Source organism: Arachis hypogaea, chromosome 12 (genome assembly GCF_003086295.3).
Source record: "Arachis hypogaea cultivar Tifrunner chromosome 12, arahy.Tifrunner.gnm2.J5K5, whole genome shotgun sequence".
In the NCBI taxonomy this organism is placed as follows: Eukaryota; Viridiplantae; Streptophyta; class Magnoliopsida; order Fabales; family Fabaceae; genus Arachis; species Arachis hypogaea.
The window spans coordinates 13,396,694-13,413,010 of NC_092047.1; the positions used below are offsets into that span (position 1 = coordinate 13,396,694).

At 29.9% G+C, this 16,317-nt stretch overlaps 1 protein-coding gene across 3 annotated transcripts; it reads right to left on the reverse strand.

Moving 5' to 3' along the window:
* Window positions 1-1,687: 1,687 nt before the first annotated feature.
* LOC112726921 (uncharacterized) lies at window positions 1,688-8,607 on the reverse strand. Of its 3 annotated transcripts, none has more exons than XM_025776485.2 (11): window positions 8,322-8,607; window positions 5,999-6,092; window positions 5,503-5,562; window positions 5,355-5,394; window positions 4,544-4,722; window positions 4,356-4,394; window positions 4,114-4,200; window positions 3,124-3,184; window positions 2,786-2,910; window positions 2,121-2,212; window positions 1,688-2,037 (listed from the first exon to the last, which is right to left on the reverse strand). In XM_025776485.2, the coding sequence occupies exons 2-11, from the start codon at window positions 6,044-6,046 to the stop codon at window positions 1,923-1,925; spliced, it is 846 nt and encodes a 281-aa protein (XP_025632270.1). In that variant the 5' UTR covers window positions 6,047-6,092; window positions 8,322-8,607; the 3' UTR covers window positions 1,688-1,922. The 3 variants fall into 3 exon arrangements, with proteins under 3 accessions (XP_025632270.1, XP_025632271.1, XP_025632273.1); XM_025776486.3 differs by having other exon boundaries at window positions 5,999-6,048; window positions 8,322-8,600; XM_025776488.2 differs by lacking the exon at window positions 5,999-6,092 and having other exon boundaries at window positions 8,322-8,603.
* Between the last annotated feature and the right edge of the window lie 7,710 nt (window positions 8,608-16,317).

The window sequence follows — 16,317 nt, forward strand, 5'->3', positions numbered from 1 at the left end:
TTATTTATATAACTAAAATTCTTAGTTATTTATATTTTATTCTAAAAGTATGTTAACATATTTTGATTCGGTTATCATTCAAAAACATATATTACAACGATGTAAGTGTATATATATGATATATATACCATATATATAGATCATTAGTATTTTATTTTTAATTAAAGAAGCAAAATTATGTGTTAAGAAGAGTGTCAAACTGTCAATGTCACAGACATGAGATTCTTTTCCCGAAAGACAAAAGAAAAGTTAATATATGAATTTTCCCTTAGCATGCGTGTTAATAACTCATCCTTTTTATTTGTGTGTTTAATTAAATTAAACATATATAAGACTTTTTTTTTCTAACTTCATAAATATAACAAAGTAAATGAGATAATAAGAGTTCGCATTATTTATTTATTGAATAGTTTTCCCCCCACTTATTGAGTGGCAATTAACTTTAAATAAGATTAAGATGGATGAGGCATGCATATACAGACATGATGGAAGCAAAAGGGTATCAAGAAGTGAGTTTCAGGGAGCAAATTTAGTGGCGGATCACAGAAAGTTTATAATCAATGTTCTAATTAGATATTATTAACTGTCATTAAAGAAATAATAAAGTATTTGAAACTTGAGGTTCTTAATAGTTAAAAGATCTATACATATCTTGATGATCAGCATATACCCCCATAATAATTAAGAATACTGTGAAGTTGAAATAAATTAATCTTATAATTATATATTAAGGATGAGATTTCGGATCGAGTTGTCTTTTTTGTCCTATCTCGTATGTTCAGGTTAGGTCTTTTGTTCTGATCTGAACGTTTATATATTATTTTAAATTTTTTCTTAATATTTGATTTTAATTTTATTAGTAACGTTAAATATGTTTCAATTATAATTCCGATATGGACAACATATATATGATATGACCAAGGTTCTGAATGAACTGCTCATTGAATCGCTTTAGTCATTAATTTATTGGTTTATTAATCTAATTGGTCTAACTATGATTTAATTAAAAAAATTATTTTATAATAAAATAATAAATAAATTATAAATATATATTTTTTAAATTTAAAATCTTACATAAAATATCACCAACTAAATATAATTAATTATCAAAATATGTCAAAAATGGCTCCAAATTTGTTGACAATTCAAAATTACACTTCCATTAAATTTTATAAATCGAATGGTCAAATTTATATAAATTCACAAATAGAAGAGTCAATTTTGTATTTCAAAAATAAAAAAAATTAAACTTCACAAATCTAAAGATTAGATTTATGATCTTCATAAAAAAAAAAAAAAAACGTATTTTACACATTGTTGAAAAACACTATTATGAACTGAACTGAATATTAAAGTTAACAATCCCGTTACATTACCAACAGCATTTTTGCCAACTTCTGCCAATTCTTATTTATGATCGTATTTGATGAACGTGTCTTTGCAAATGTGCCTAATAAAAATATTTTTTTTACAGTTATGTTTAATAGAAGTGTCTTTATAGATGTATTTTCTAAATATGTCTCCTTATACATGTGTTTAAAATATAATAATTAATCATTATTGACAAATAAGTTAACAGATTGTATATTAGTACCTTATACTTTTTCTAAAGTTAAAAAGCGTCAACTATTTAACCTTCTCTCTTCTATGAATTAAAACATAATATCATACCATTGTGATCGACAACTCATAGGAAGCGTTGAAATAGATTAATATTCTGATAAAATGAACATTTTTGTGATAGATATCAATGCTATAATTTGGATGCTTTTCTTTGTCAAAATCCGACCATCAAGCACTGTTGTTAACCAAATCCAAGGCATTCAAATTTCTTCTTCTCACCTTCCTAGTATCTATGATCATAAAATGGTATAAAAGTTGGAATACCACAAAAAAGAAAAAAGAAAAACCTTTACTAAGTTTCATACATCTGTCAATATTAATGAAGATACAATGACAACATAGGCCAGGAAAAAGAAAATGGCAATCTGTATTAAAAACTTGGGATTTTCCCTCATGTTTGGAGATGTCACCGATCTGAAAAAAAAAAGTTTGTATGAGAAAATCACTTAAGAGAAAGATGAAAGGATTTCACCCTCTCAGTCAAGCAAAATGTTTACCTAGCAATTCGCTGAGAAAGTCTATGAAACGGTAAGCTTTGTATGAACACGATGCCTGGTCCTGTGAGAAGAGCTATCACGGCATTATCACCCTGCAATTTTGAGGACAAATCAAATGTAACAAATTATAGATAAAAATATAAGATATGGCATGCAGAAGGGGTGTTATGGTGGCTTACATAATTAAATTAATTGCAGCAAGAACAAACGGTGGTTGCATGTTTGTGGAACAAATTCCATGCATGCAGCGAAAACACCCATAACCACTCATCCTTTTGATTTTTCTTAACTTCTTTTTTTATTATTTTTTATATCACTTTCAAGCATTGTAAATATTTCCCAAAACATAATCAACTGTCAATTACCTGGGATCTCCTTGGGTTAGGAAATAGTAATGTAAGATGTAACTCCCAATCTCTCTCTTAAATCAAACTATACGATACTTTGAATAATAATCCAAACAACAATACAGTTAAAAACTTCTAGAAGCTCACTACGCGCAGAGACAAGATAGGTCTAACGTGTAAAATATCAAACAATATTTATCTATAATTTGTTGCTATACCAACCATGTTAATGCAAAAAATGATAACTGTATATTATGGGAATATTAAGAAAATAATAATAAAATAAAAACAAAAATCAGTAGTAGAAGAGTTACTTACTCCAAACATTGTCCTTCTTGGAGGACCATTATATTTTATTTGGACATTGACCGTACTTGTCACAGCAACAATGCATGAAACATCAACTGCTAGAACTTCACCGCTCTCAAGATTTTTCTGTACAACTAACAATAAACAAAACCCAAGGATAACCAAGATAAGCAATAAAGTAATATTATAGTAATTAGTCAAAAAAAAAAATATTATTCGCATAGACCTTATTCAAGAATGACATTTAAAAGCTGGAAGATAAATTGGAAAGGGAAGAAACAGTTGCAATTGATTTTATTTCTTCCATAAGTAGCATCTTAAGCATTGTAAAGGGAAGAGAATTGTACCAGATCCACCAGCAAGTATGAATGCAAGCCCTTGACCTGATATCTTCTGCCTCAAAAATCCCTATAACAATACAATTGTTGTCTTAGATGAATAATATGGCAATATGTATGACAAGAGGACTTGTCTGATTTCCTTTACTATCGGAAACCTCTAATTTTGAATTGCTATAATAAAAACAAGCATGACAGCATAGATTAGTTACACTGATGCAGAGTATAGTATGTTTAACCCAAATCAATCCTCCAGCACAACCTCTTCCATCTAAACAAACCCATTTGAAAGTCCAAAGCCCCATCTAATGTAAAATATTTTATATGGACAGCTGTGGTTAACAGGATTAATACCAATTACATGTTGCAGATTCAAAAGCTATCTATCCTGATGTATGTTATGTGCGGGAATAATAAAAAATCAAATTCAAATCTGTATTTACGTTTTGATGGCTGTATTTATGGAACAATTATTTTTACCATCTTTGATAAATGTTGGGTGTGCCCTGCAACTGGAGATCAGCTTCTATTGACTAGGTTTGTTAGGTTTGGCAGCAGGAAAGAGGCAAATCTTTGTGGCACTATGCATTATGAAAGATACACCCACCATTTGAACTATTTGGTTGGGGCGTAATGCACTCACTTCCAAAGACAGATTTTCTAACATGTTGTATGGATAGGATTAAATGTCTAGCATCCATTGGGTGTAAAGCTAATGATCTTTATAAGGGACTTTCCTTTTGAAACATGCTGAGAGATTGGAAAGCATGCTTTATAGATAATCCTTTTTTTTGCTTTGCTTTTGTACAGGGGGATTATCCTTCTAATCTTAATGAAATTCTTCTTTAATCTCCCCTCCCCCCCCCCCCAACCCCCAAAAAAAAAATAATAAAAAGGATAATATTTGGAGAAACAAAATAAATTGCTTGCTAGGTAACTGACACCAAGTATCTGATATTTGTTAACAAGAAAATAAAAAATAGGAAACATCCCAGCTACCTCAGCACCAGCAATAAGATTACGTCCCCTCTGATCAATTGTGTTGTTGACTTTCACATCATTGACAGAGCAAAGAAATGCATCTGGCTACAGAAATTGAAAAATTGGTTATGTCATATTTTGGTCCTGGTATTGGAAAGAAAAATCAACAGGAGTAAGCCCAACAAAATCAAAGTTTAGTTTTTAAAATCACTCTAAGAAATTCAAACATACAGATGAAACAACGGCAAACAAATTAATACCTGACACAAAATCTCCCCGTTAAAGCTTGCTAAATCAATCTGTATTTGCATGAGTAAGAAACATATATAGAGAGGTCTTTCAGTCAAATGCATCCAAGCATATGTTCAGGTGATGAATTTGGAGACTTCAAGCAAAGGAGTAACAAAATGTTATGTGAAACAAATTAGAGATGCATATAACCACAAACCGGAAGAATTCTTGCAAAATAAGGTGCAGCAATTCCAACGAATCCATCACTTTGTCCAGAATTACGAAGAACGATGCTACTTATGTTTTTGCCAAATAGCCACTGCCATATGCCTACTTCATTTTCTGGAAGATAGGAATTTTCCATTTCAATGGATCCTGACATAAAGCACATGGAACCTACAATAGCAGTAGAATAAAACTCCACTTAAATTCAGAGGGGAAATCGACAGACTCTAACTATAAATTATATATGCACATAGGTACAATCCATGTTAACATTTAAAGAAACTTAAAAGCGAAATCAGAAATCAGGTTCAGTTTTACTTATACTTCATAATGCTCCCCCCCTCTTTTTTTCTTTCTCCAAAAAAAAAAATTAACTAGAGAAAAATTTAAAAAAAAAATCACAAATGTGTCTACAGGCACACGAACCAACAATCACAAAGGAAAGAATTTCAGTATTTAATTATGCATTTATATTAAGAAAATAAATAAAACAAAATGTTAAGACCAAAAAATACATTAAAATTTGAAAATTTGTCATCTTATCCAATTTGATGTTCAAGAGTCATGCCCAGTATAAGCCATGTTAAACACATAAACATCAATATACATTACACTACAACAGAGTTAAGCCTACATAGCAAATATGCAATATTAGTTATAGTACATGGATATCATTTAAAATATCATATATGCATTGACAGACATGCAAAAATTTTCATTCTAAGTCTACAGAGAAAAAGCAATTAGGAAAAATAAAATAAAATAAATCTAGAGTCACAAATAGAAGTCCCTAAACGACTTACCAGGCTTTGCAATAATTTTTTCTTGGGGCTTCAACATTATCTGTATTGCAACAACAAAGTCAAAGTTAATTTTATGAATACCATTAAAAGAAATATGGGGGAGAAAACCCGACTTTAATTTTTACACCAAGGAGGGTGGTTCATATACCTGGACCACCTGAGCTTCACCCCCTAAAATCTGAAAAGGTGTGATTGCATCTTGCGGACTCTAAACCACAATGAAGAAAAATTTATCATCAGACTGAAGGATATTTCATAGGATAATACAAACAATATAATGTTGAAAATGTCTTTTCCTTTCTTTTTTAGAAGGAGAACGAAAAAGAGTATTATGTCATAATAAGTTGAAGGCCATCAAGATACACTACAAAACAACCAGCAAAACTAAAATTTTGTTGGAGTCTGATCATGAGCAGTCATATGAATAAAAGATAAAAAATAATAAGATATATTTCCTTTTTCTAAACATCATGTTAGGATTAATAGTCAGTTCAGCCCTTCCTATTTACTGCACATGTGATACTACTCCAATTTCACAAAAATACAAACCTGGATGTGGACAGCAAACATACTAACTTAAGCTTACCCAGATAAAATACAACTATATATATTTTTTATTGTCAATGGCAAGAACATGCAAGTACCTGATAAACATAGGGCTGAAAAGGTGTTGAGAAAAATGGTGCCGCCATTGCTGAGACACGGATTACTTTTGATGTTACTAGAGAAATAAAGGGCCTATTGGAATTAAAATCCAGTAAGATATCAATAGGGTTTTAACCAAAGAATGTTGACTCTATTATGCAATAATTTCTCACCTTAAGAGAATTCAATTGAAATATGGTATACATAATTTTCAAATAGCATTTTAAATTGATGGAAAGCACTTTGAACATTATCATTACAACAATAACCTTCACTAGCATATTCAACAATCAACATTAGTTTCACAAGTGAAAATATGGTGCAACAATGGATACAACAATTAAATTAATCAAGCGATAGTTCAATTTTACTATTACAGTTTCACAGCTGTCACATTGTCTTAAATTTTTAAATGTAAACTAGATAGGTAATCCTATGCTAGACAGCGTCTTTCTCTATTAACAAAATTTCAGACACAATTGCCAAAATCAAGTTTCAGAGTCAAACACAACTCACAAACAATATATTGTCGAGCATATCCAACTAATAGTTATCAACTATCTACTTGTCCTTATCATTGCCGATTCATCAGAAGATAGTGTACACCAAAGACTCAATTCATTCTTTACCTCACAAGACTAATATAAAAACAAAAGCCACCCTAATTGTTTTGCATATACCTCTAAGGAGAAATCTCTACACATTATTTCTCAAGCTATCTGCAACAGATTAAACTACCACCAAGAGGAGTGAGCAATATAAAGTAAATTACAGCTTCAATTGCACAACATTAAGATGGGGACTAGGGAAATTAGATTGATTAACAAAAGACGGCAGATACTAATAAATCATTGAAAATCCTTAAACTAAACAATGACAAATGGATAACCGTTCAGCTTTACAACAATTTGCAATTTGGGAACTTTCTGAGCATACAATCTCTATAAACAATAAAAAAGCCCTAGACCACACACAATAAACACACTTTTCTAAACCTGATCAGCTCATCTCATTTTTTTCTTCTCTTATCACTCATGATCAGAAGCCTAGTCTAACCAAGGTTCTGAAAACCGAACCGGTCATTGAACCACTCTAGTCACTGGTTCATGGTTCATTAGTCCAACCAGTCTAACCATGGTAGAACCGAAAAAACCGTTCCATAATAAAATAATAAATAAATTCTAAATAAACATCCTAAAATATCTTTCAAATTTAAAACTCTAAATAAAATATCACCAATTAAATGTAATTAATCATCAAAATATGCAAAAAGTTGCTGCAAATTTGTTGACAATTTACATAATTACACTTCCATTAAAAATAGCTGGAGAATTACAATGCACAAGTTAAAGATAGAAAATATTGCCTTAATGCAGCTGATTCAAAAAGTAAAACAAAAAATGATAGTGTTGCACAACAAACACAGAACAGAGCCTGAAACAAAAACACAACAGCTGAAACAAAAGAATACAACACGGAGAGGGGCAGCGAATCGGAGGAGATCGACAGCGGGGACAGTGCAACCAAATAATGAGCAAAACAATGAAAACAGAAGCTTTTTTATATAACAAAACAATCAAAACATGAATCATACAATCACTAATTGTAAATTTTTTCTTCATAAGAACAGAACAATGAAAACATGAAGCATATAATAAATCAAAAGATCACCAATTGCAGATTTTTAATAAGAACAGAAGTTAGAACAGTGAAAAATGAAGAAAGATTAACAGTTTTCAACCCAAGTTTAACAAAGCTCATCACAATGATTAACAACAAAAAAAGCAATGAAGGAACAGTGAATCAGTAACATAGGCAGTGCAAATTCAAGAAACTTTAATAAAATTTAACTACAGAAACAGGCAGTAAAGCAGTAATAGAGTTATCAATTTAAAATTTATCATCAAATACAATCAGTGAGCAAAGCCGATCAACCAAGCCCTGACTGGGCATTCGAAAAAAAAGAAAGAATCAAAAGAACATTTAAATCACAGCAACAACACAAGAACACCAATAGGAACATTTAATACAAAGCTAACAAAAAAGAAATATCTAAAAATCACCATTGTTGAAAACAATAATTTGATCTCAACGAATTAAAAGCTAAGCTTCCAGGAAAATGAAGAATACCCAAACTAAAGAACCTTCAATCACAGCTTAAACCAAAATTCACAATCCCCTCAAATTGAAGCAGCAAGCAACTTGAAAATCAAAGCACCAAAAAATAATTTCCAAGTAAAAGATTCAGATCACCAATCCTAACCAGAAATAAAAATCAAATTCCAAGAACAAAGAAATCTAGAAGCCTAGAACAGAGCAGACCGGTGGAACAGATCTGCGCGACGGAGGCAGGAGGCGAGCCCGGCGACGGTGCTTCCAAAGCTGAAACGGTAGCTGCACGATGGCAACGGTGGCTTCGAAGCTCCAACTTGCGATGGCGGTGGGAGCAGTCCGGCGGCTGGACGGAAGTGAGGGAGTGAGCTCGCTGGTGGTGAGAGGAAGGACGAGCTCGAGGGTGATGGGAGGGAGTGTGTGCTGCGCCGTTGTGTGGAGTTAGGGTTGCTGGGTTGCGTAATGGTCAGGGGCTTAGCGCATCAGCTATCAAAACGGCTGCGTTTTTGATAAATTTAGAAAACCGACCGATTCCCAGTTCAGTTCGACCGGCTAGTTCTCGACCGGTTTGACAGTCCAACGCCGGTTTTTTAATTTCCGGTTTTAGCATATGTTCAAACCGTTATTTCCATCGGTTTTGCGGTTCGAATCACTTTTCAGAACTTTAAGACTAACTCCAATTTTGTTAACAAATTACAAATGATAACAAATATTAATACCTTAAATTCCTAACAGACTCCACAAATTATAATTTATATGCCAATGAGTTATAACTCAAATGGCATAAACTTCCCATATTCAAATAAAAGTTTGCGGGTTCGAATCTTCTATCTTTGATAAAAAAAAAAATTACAATTTATACGACAAAAACTATACACATATATACCTGATTCAGCTTCTCAAATTAATTGATTGAGCAATCAGGTGCCAATTCTGCTTCCGTAAAATCAGAGGCAAAATTAGAGAGAGATCGGTGGTGAGAGTTATATAAAAAAATCACAGAGATTGATGAATGATGAGAAAATTAGAATGAGGTCGCAGAAGAAAAGGGTTACAAATCATTAGATTACTAGTTCAACTGCTGGATCACTGATTGAACTAATTAATCTGATCTCGTTTAATTAAAAATATAAAATTGTCAATCAATAAATATTAAACTTATATTAGTAGAAAATAAATGTTTTTACTAATATTTTTAACAACAATTAAATTTTAATTTTTAAAAATAATTATTAGAAAATTCCAGTTAGCATTAAATCTATATTAATTTAATCATGAATAGTAACAATTAAGTATTAAATTTGAATAATGATACACATTTTTTTTTATCAAAGATATGAGACTCGAATCTGCAACTTCTTAATTGAGTATGGGGAGACTATGCCATTTGAGCTATTACTCATTGGCGAATAATGATACACATTTAAGTCTTTTTATTAATCAAGTTTAATCAAATTGGTCTAATATAACAAAAATTAATTATGGCTAGCATTATTCCAAGTCTTATTGTTTAAATTGATTGGACTTGATTCATAAAAAAATTTAAATGTGTAATATTACTCATTAAATTTACATTAAAACAGCAATAATCAAATATTAATACAGTAATAATCAAGTATTAAATCTACACTAAAAAGGCAACCATCAAGTATTAAACCAACAACAATAAAGTGATTCCAATTAACATCAAATTCCTATTTTAAACATACATTAAAAGTTTAAAACGACAATTTATATACGAATTTCAATTAGCTATTACAAAATAAGAATATTTTATAACAATAAAAAAATTTATTACAAAATATTTCAATATTTTGTAACAATATTATTTCTTTTGTTACAAATTATGTTAGCTTTTATATCGAATTGTTATTTCATTCTAAAATTCAAAATATTTTGTATTAAAATATTTATTTCTTTCAAAAGCTCTAAATATTTTGTAACAAAAAATTAATTTATCACAAAATACAATATTTTTGTAACAAGTTATTTATTTGTCAAAAAATTCAAAAAAATTTTCGTAACTAATAAAAAATTTTGTTTTAAGATGTTCAATGTAATGCTCCGAATTTTTAAATATTAAAATAATATTATTTATGGTTTATTATATATTTTTAGGATCTTATATTCAAAAAATTATTTCACTAAAAATATTTAAGTCAAATTCATGATACTTTGAGTTTAAAATTATTTTGGACTCATATAAATTATATAATAATTGAATATTTTTTATTTAAAATTTAAAGTTTTAGTAAATAAGAAATAATGAGAATTTGATAATTTAATTTAAAAAATTAGAAATTTTAGTTTAATTTTATGAATAAAAAAATTAATTAGATTGTCTCTAATTTTAAATTAGAGTACATATTTGAAACTAATTAATAAGTTGAAAAATAAATAGTGTTCTTAAAGTAGTTTTAGTGCTTATTTTGGTGCCATTAAATTTATAGAAAAAGAACTTTCTTAAGTAAAAAATAATTTTTTAATTTTTTATCGTGTTTGGTAAATTTCTAGTAGTAAAAGTAAGAGCACTAGAAAATCAAAAGAACATCTTTTTTGAGAAGTTACAATTTACATCTTTTTTTAAAAGATATTTTTTCTTAAAAGAGTATTTTTCTTTTTCATATAATAAATAAATAAATAACTACTTTTATATTGTTATACTTAAACATAATTGACAGATAAAAAGATTTTTTGCATGAGATATGTAAAATCCAGTTAAATTATAGCTACTAAATTAATTATGAGTGAATAAGGTTAAGAATTTAAAGAGAAAGTAAAAATAATTAGGACGTAAATTAAAATACTTATTTTAAAGATTTTCGTCTAAAGTTTGGCCAAACAGACAAAACCCGCCACGGGCCTTCACTAGGCTCAAACCCACATATATAAACCCACACTTAGCTAAATTTAGCCTCATCCTTCCCATTCATTGAGAGATACCAGCTGAAGAAGAGAGAGAAGAGAGAAAAAAACAAACCCTTGGTTACTATTCACCGTCTCCTTCAATCGCTCATAACTTCTAATTCGGAGCTCCGATTAATGAGCCGTTGCAGCCACGCATCGCTCTCCTCATCCTCTTTAATTCTATCTAAATATTGTGGTAAGGAACTTTGAATTCCTTGCCCAATTTTCTCTTCTCTTCAATTTCGCATTTTTGGAGTTGAGTTATTGAGAAGTTTCAATTTTTGATATTTAGGAGAGATTCAACCTTGAGTTCTAATAAATTTTCAATCTAAGATTGTGTGAGACAAGGTAAGGAATCTCAATTCTCCAATTTTTTTTGTCTTATGTGAAAACCTAGGTTGAATTATGTGAAAATTATATGACTAGATGGAATAGAGCTTGTTTGGATTGAATTTGGCGTGAAGCGGAACTTGCTTGGCGTGGTTTCAATGCGGGAGTGATTCCAATGATCAAAGTGGTGAGAAATTTGGTTAAGGCTTGAATTCCGACAGAAAGGATTCGAGGGTTTGAAACCATCGTCGATAAGGTATAGGTTTTGGTTTCAAGTAGGCATTATGTAAAATTATGTGAATGTCTAGGTTAATTGCCCCTAGGATAGGATTGAATAAAATTGATTGTTGTTGTGATTAATTGAGTGAATATATGTATGAGTATGCAAGATTTAATTATTGTGGTATGATTGATTATAAATATAATTGATGTGGAATTGGGCAGAGGCCGTGATAGGGTGAGAAATCCCCTATTTGGTAAGTGGAGGTAAGTGGTGTGAGATGATTGATTCTTGGTTGATTGTGAAGTTTGATATATAAGTGTCAAGTGTTGTTGATGTGAATGGAACGATAGTTGTATGAGTGTATATGCCAAAGGTTTGATTGGTTGATTAGGTGTTGAAATGATTAGACAAAGGTAGGGAATTGATAAATATATGTTGTGAATGCTTAGAAAAGGGTTTACTATGGTTTGAATTTGGATTGGATTGAGAATTTGGTGAGATTGAGTATAAAATTGGTAAAAATAGAATTTTTAACCAACTTCGACGGGTTATAACTTGTTTCTCGGACCTTTAAATTTTGCAGAACTTGTCTTATATGAAAATTGGGTTTGTTTAGTTTATGATGTTCGAAGAACGGACGGAAAATAATTTTTAACGAAAAAGTTATGCACGTTTGAAGTTTATGGTTAAAAACTGAATTTTGTAGAAGTTGTAGAAAATTGAGGTCATGTGTACACACGACCCACGCGTACGCATGAGGGGTGTTATAGAATTGAAAGAGAGTTTTGTGCGCATACCATGCATACGCACAAAAGCCAAGTCATGCGCATGCACGACTCATGCATACGTACGACTTGCATTACATAATTGAATTTTTTTGTGCGTGTTTCCGCGCGTACGCGCCAAAGGAAACTTGTGCGTATGCACGACTGTCCTGTTTTTCAAAAAATGTTTATTTAAACTGTTTTTGCCTATCCAACTTGCTTTTTCATCGCTATAACCCTTGTTTAAGGTCCGCTATCTAATTCTTAGGATCTGGAACGAGTGAGAGTGTATTGAGTAGGTTAAACTGATACGTTTGAGTGGGATGGAGAATTGAAGAATCTAAGTTAATGATAATTGAGGAAAGACTGTGGTTAATGAACTTGCTGATTACAAAAGTGATTAAAAACATGAATGATAAGGCTGATGACGATCTGAATTACTGTATTATGGTAAGGTCAATTGTATAACTCGCTTGCATACTGAACTTATGCTTATTTTTGGCAAGGACGTGGCAAGGACGGTGGTGAATTCCGCTTACACACTGAGCTGAGATATACCAGAACAAGAAAGGTGATAGATCCTGCTTGTTTCGTGGTTCTCTCTGTTTTGCAAGGTGCTAGGACACTAATCCCTGGATCAGTATGGCACGGCCTCACAGGGGAAGGTAGTAGGGCACTCTCTCTGAATTTATGCCCCCTGATGTTTACCTCCAGGAGTAGGTGGTAGGGCACTAATCCCTAGGTTATATGCCTCTTGGAGGTATGTAATCAGAGAAACAATGTCTGGATTAGCAACCGGATGTGGCCAATTCTGGCAGTGTAATCGACACGTGAGCTCATGGTCAATAGGATAGGCATGCATCATATGCATTTATGTAAAATTATTTGATTGTGCATCTTGTACTTGAATTGCCTATGTGTATATCTCTACTTAATTACTATTTGCTATATATGCTATAATTGCTCTTGATTGTGTTTACACCCTATTACTTGTGTTTGTTTCGCTGAATATTTACTGAATTCAATACCAAAATTGTGTGGTATTGAATTGAAAAGAGAAAGGATGAGAGGAGAGTTGGAGAGAACTTGAGATTATGGATCATTATTGACATATAAAAGTATGTAGTATGTTTACCCCGTTTTGGATTAGTATGACCCTAGTCTTGAATCTTGTTTGTTGGAGTTTAAAATCGGCTAATGAGTTCGTGTGGTTTTACATCATCTCTATTTAGAACTATTACCTTGCCAGAAACCTTTCAATTCTCACATATTTCAAAAATTTGCTGTTTTTAGATACAGAACGTGATGCACCTTGCTAAGCGTGCTGGATTCTCTTTGAAAAGCAAAGATTTAATTTTGGGAGTTATATTTTGTACCTAGTTTATATGTATTCTCTACTTTTAATTTGTATATTAACTTATATATATGTTGATTTTGAAAAAAACATAATTTATATTTATGACTATCTTTTGGGACTGTATATATTTTTAGCCAATTTTTATTTCGCGAGTCGAGACTAATATTTATTATATATTTCTTTTGGCATATATATATATACACGAGTTTAAATATAGAGTAGAAATTAAGATATCCATAAATATGCTCAAGATGGATATAAGGCTGCGTTTGTTTTCAGAGACAGGACAGAACATGACACTGAAACGGAGACAATAGGACGGAGACACTAAAAATTATCTTTTGTGTATTGTGTTTGGATACGATGGACAAGACACTAATGTAATGTCTAGTATTATGTTTGGATACACATGGACAAGACTAAAATATTATATGAAATGACTAAAATAGCCCTGTGATTCCAAATTTTCTACATCAATACAAATTAATTTAATAAAAAATGAGAATACGTAGGAGTACAGATGAAACTTGAAAAAAATATTTGAAGAGACAAAAAATTTTAATAAAAAAATATATTAATATTTATATTAAAATAAAATTTATAAATATAATTATTTTATTTTAAAATTTATTATTAATATGTAGGAATACATATGGTTAAGATTAACAAAAAAAATAAATTTAAGTTTGATTAATAAAAAATTTTATTTAAGTTAATAAGTCAAATTAATTTTAAATAAAAAATTAATTTTAAAAAAATCCATTTTTATATGAAAAAACAATTAGTTTTTACATATAAAAATATATTTTTATTTAAAAAAAAAAACTAATTTTTTTTATCTAAAAACTGATTTTTCTTTATAAAAAACTGATTTTTCTTTAAATTATATAAAATCAATTACAATTTATAAATTATTTTTTAACATTTTAAAAGATTAATTTTACTTTTACTAATATTTATCTTTCAAAAGTTTTAAGATTAATTATTTTTGTTATTATTTTTATTACAAATCAAATAATATAATATAAAGTTAAAATGGTATTGAAGTAAAACGATAAAAAGAAAAGAATTATCTACCCCAAATAAAAAATTCTACAAAAAGGAGGGAAGAACAGGAAGAAAAAACTATCTCTGAACAACGCAATAGGAAAAATAAAAAGGGGTAATAGTGGAAAAAAAGGAAAACAAAATTTATAAAATTGTCCGTGTCCACTCTTCCAAATCCCGTGTCCATCGTTGTCCTTCGTGAAAGAGTGGACACAAAATTATAAAAAACTGTCTCAGAGACAATATGTCTACTGTCCATGTCTCTGCTTCCAAACACTTTTTAAACAAGTGTTGTCCATGTCTCCGTGTCTTGCCCCCGAAAACAAACGCTACCTAAATGATTATCAAATATTCGTCTTGCTCCACCCTAATTCTCATTCCTACTAAAAGAAATCAGTTTCATAGAGCAAATTTAGTGGCGAATCACAAAAAATTTAACCAAATCAATGTTCTAATTAGATATTATCAAGTGCTATTAAAGAATAATAAAGTATTTCAAACTTGAGGTTCTTAAAAATAAAGGATCTATACAGATCCTGATCCTGATGATCAAGTATTCCCATATATATGAGAATATTATGAATTGAAGTTGAACTAAAGTAATGTTCTAGCTAGTTGAATGTTAACTATAATTTAAAAAAATAAAGTACAAAAAAAATAATAAAGTAATGTAAGTTTAACTTCTCTCTACATATATAAATGAAAACTGTGAAGCTGAATCAAATCATCAAATGTATCAATGTGAGTGAACACTAACCATCATAAAGAAATAATAAAGTATTTGAAACTTGCATTGGAAGTTCTTTTCTTTAATTAAGAGAAAATTATGAGATCTCAAATACAACTCCAATCTATATATATTGCTTACTAGCTGGATTATTTATTTATAATATAAATAAGTAGGCAGCAGCTCTTTTTCCGATTGAAAATTTTAGTTTTAGTAGAAAATTTTGGGAGTGGATTATTTTTAGTAGGAAAAAAATTGGATGGTGTTAATTGTTTAATTTAATTTTTTATTATTTGTTCTCTCATATTTATTTTTGGTCCCATTTATAGAATTAAAAATGAGAGATCACACTTTTTTCTCAAATATTAAAAAAAATTGAGAGGATTCATTTTCAAAAACTTTTAATAAGAATAACATTATGCTCATTATATCTTTCAGTCAATTTACTTTTATTAATAATATATATTTTTCATTACTATTTTATATATCTTATAATAATAAGTTATATGTTGAGTTTAGAAAAAATTTATCATTTATTGTGATGATAAATATTTAGTTGAATATATTAAGAATTAATTTTAATTTATATTATGATTGATTGTGCAATAAAATTTTATATTGGTTTTTATTTAAATACTGATTTGGATATAATTAAAAAGAATCAACCATCAATAATAAGAAGATATGAGAAGAATATGAAAGAGATTACTGTTTCTAATAAAAAAATTATTATGATAATTATGAGATATGATTGACAACAATGGCTAATAGTACCACAATTTTATTATAAGAAGAAGATCAATTTTCAAGAAGAAAGAGGGGAAAATTCAGAATATATAGACTACACTTTT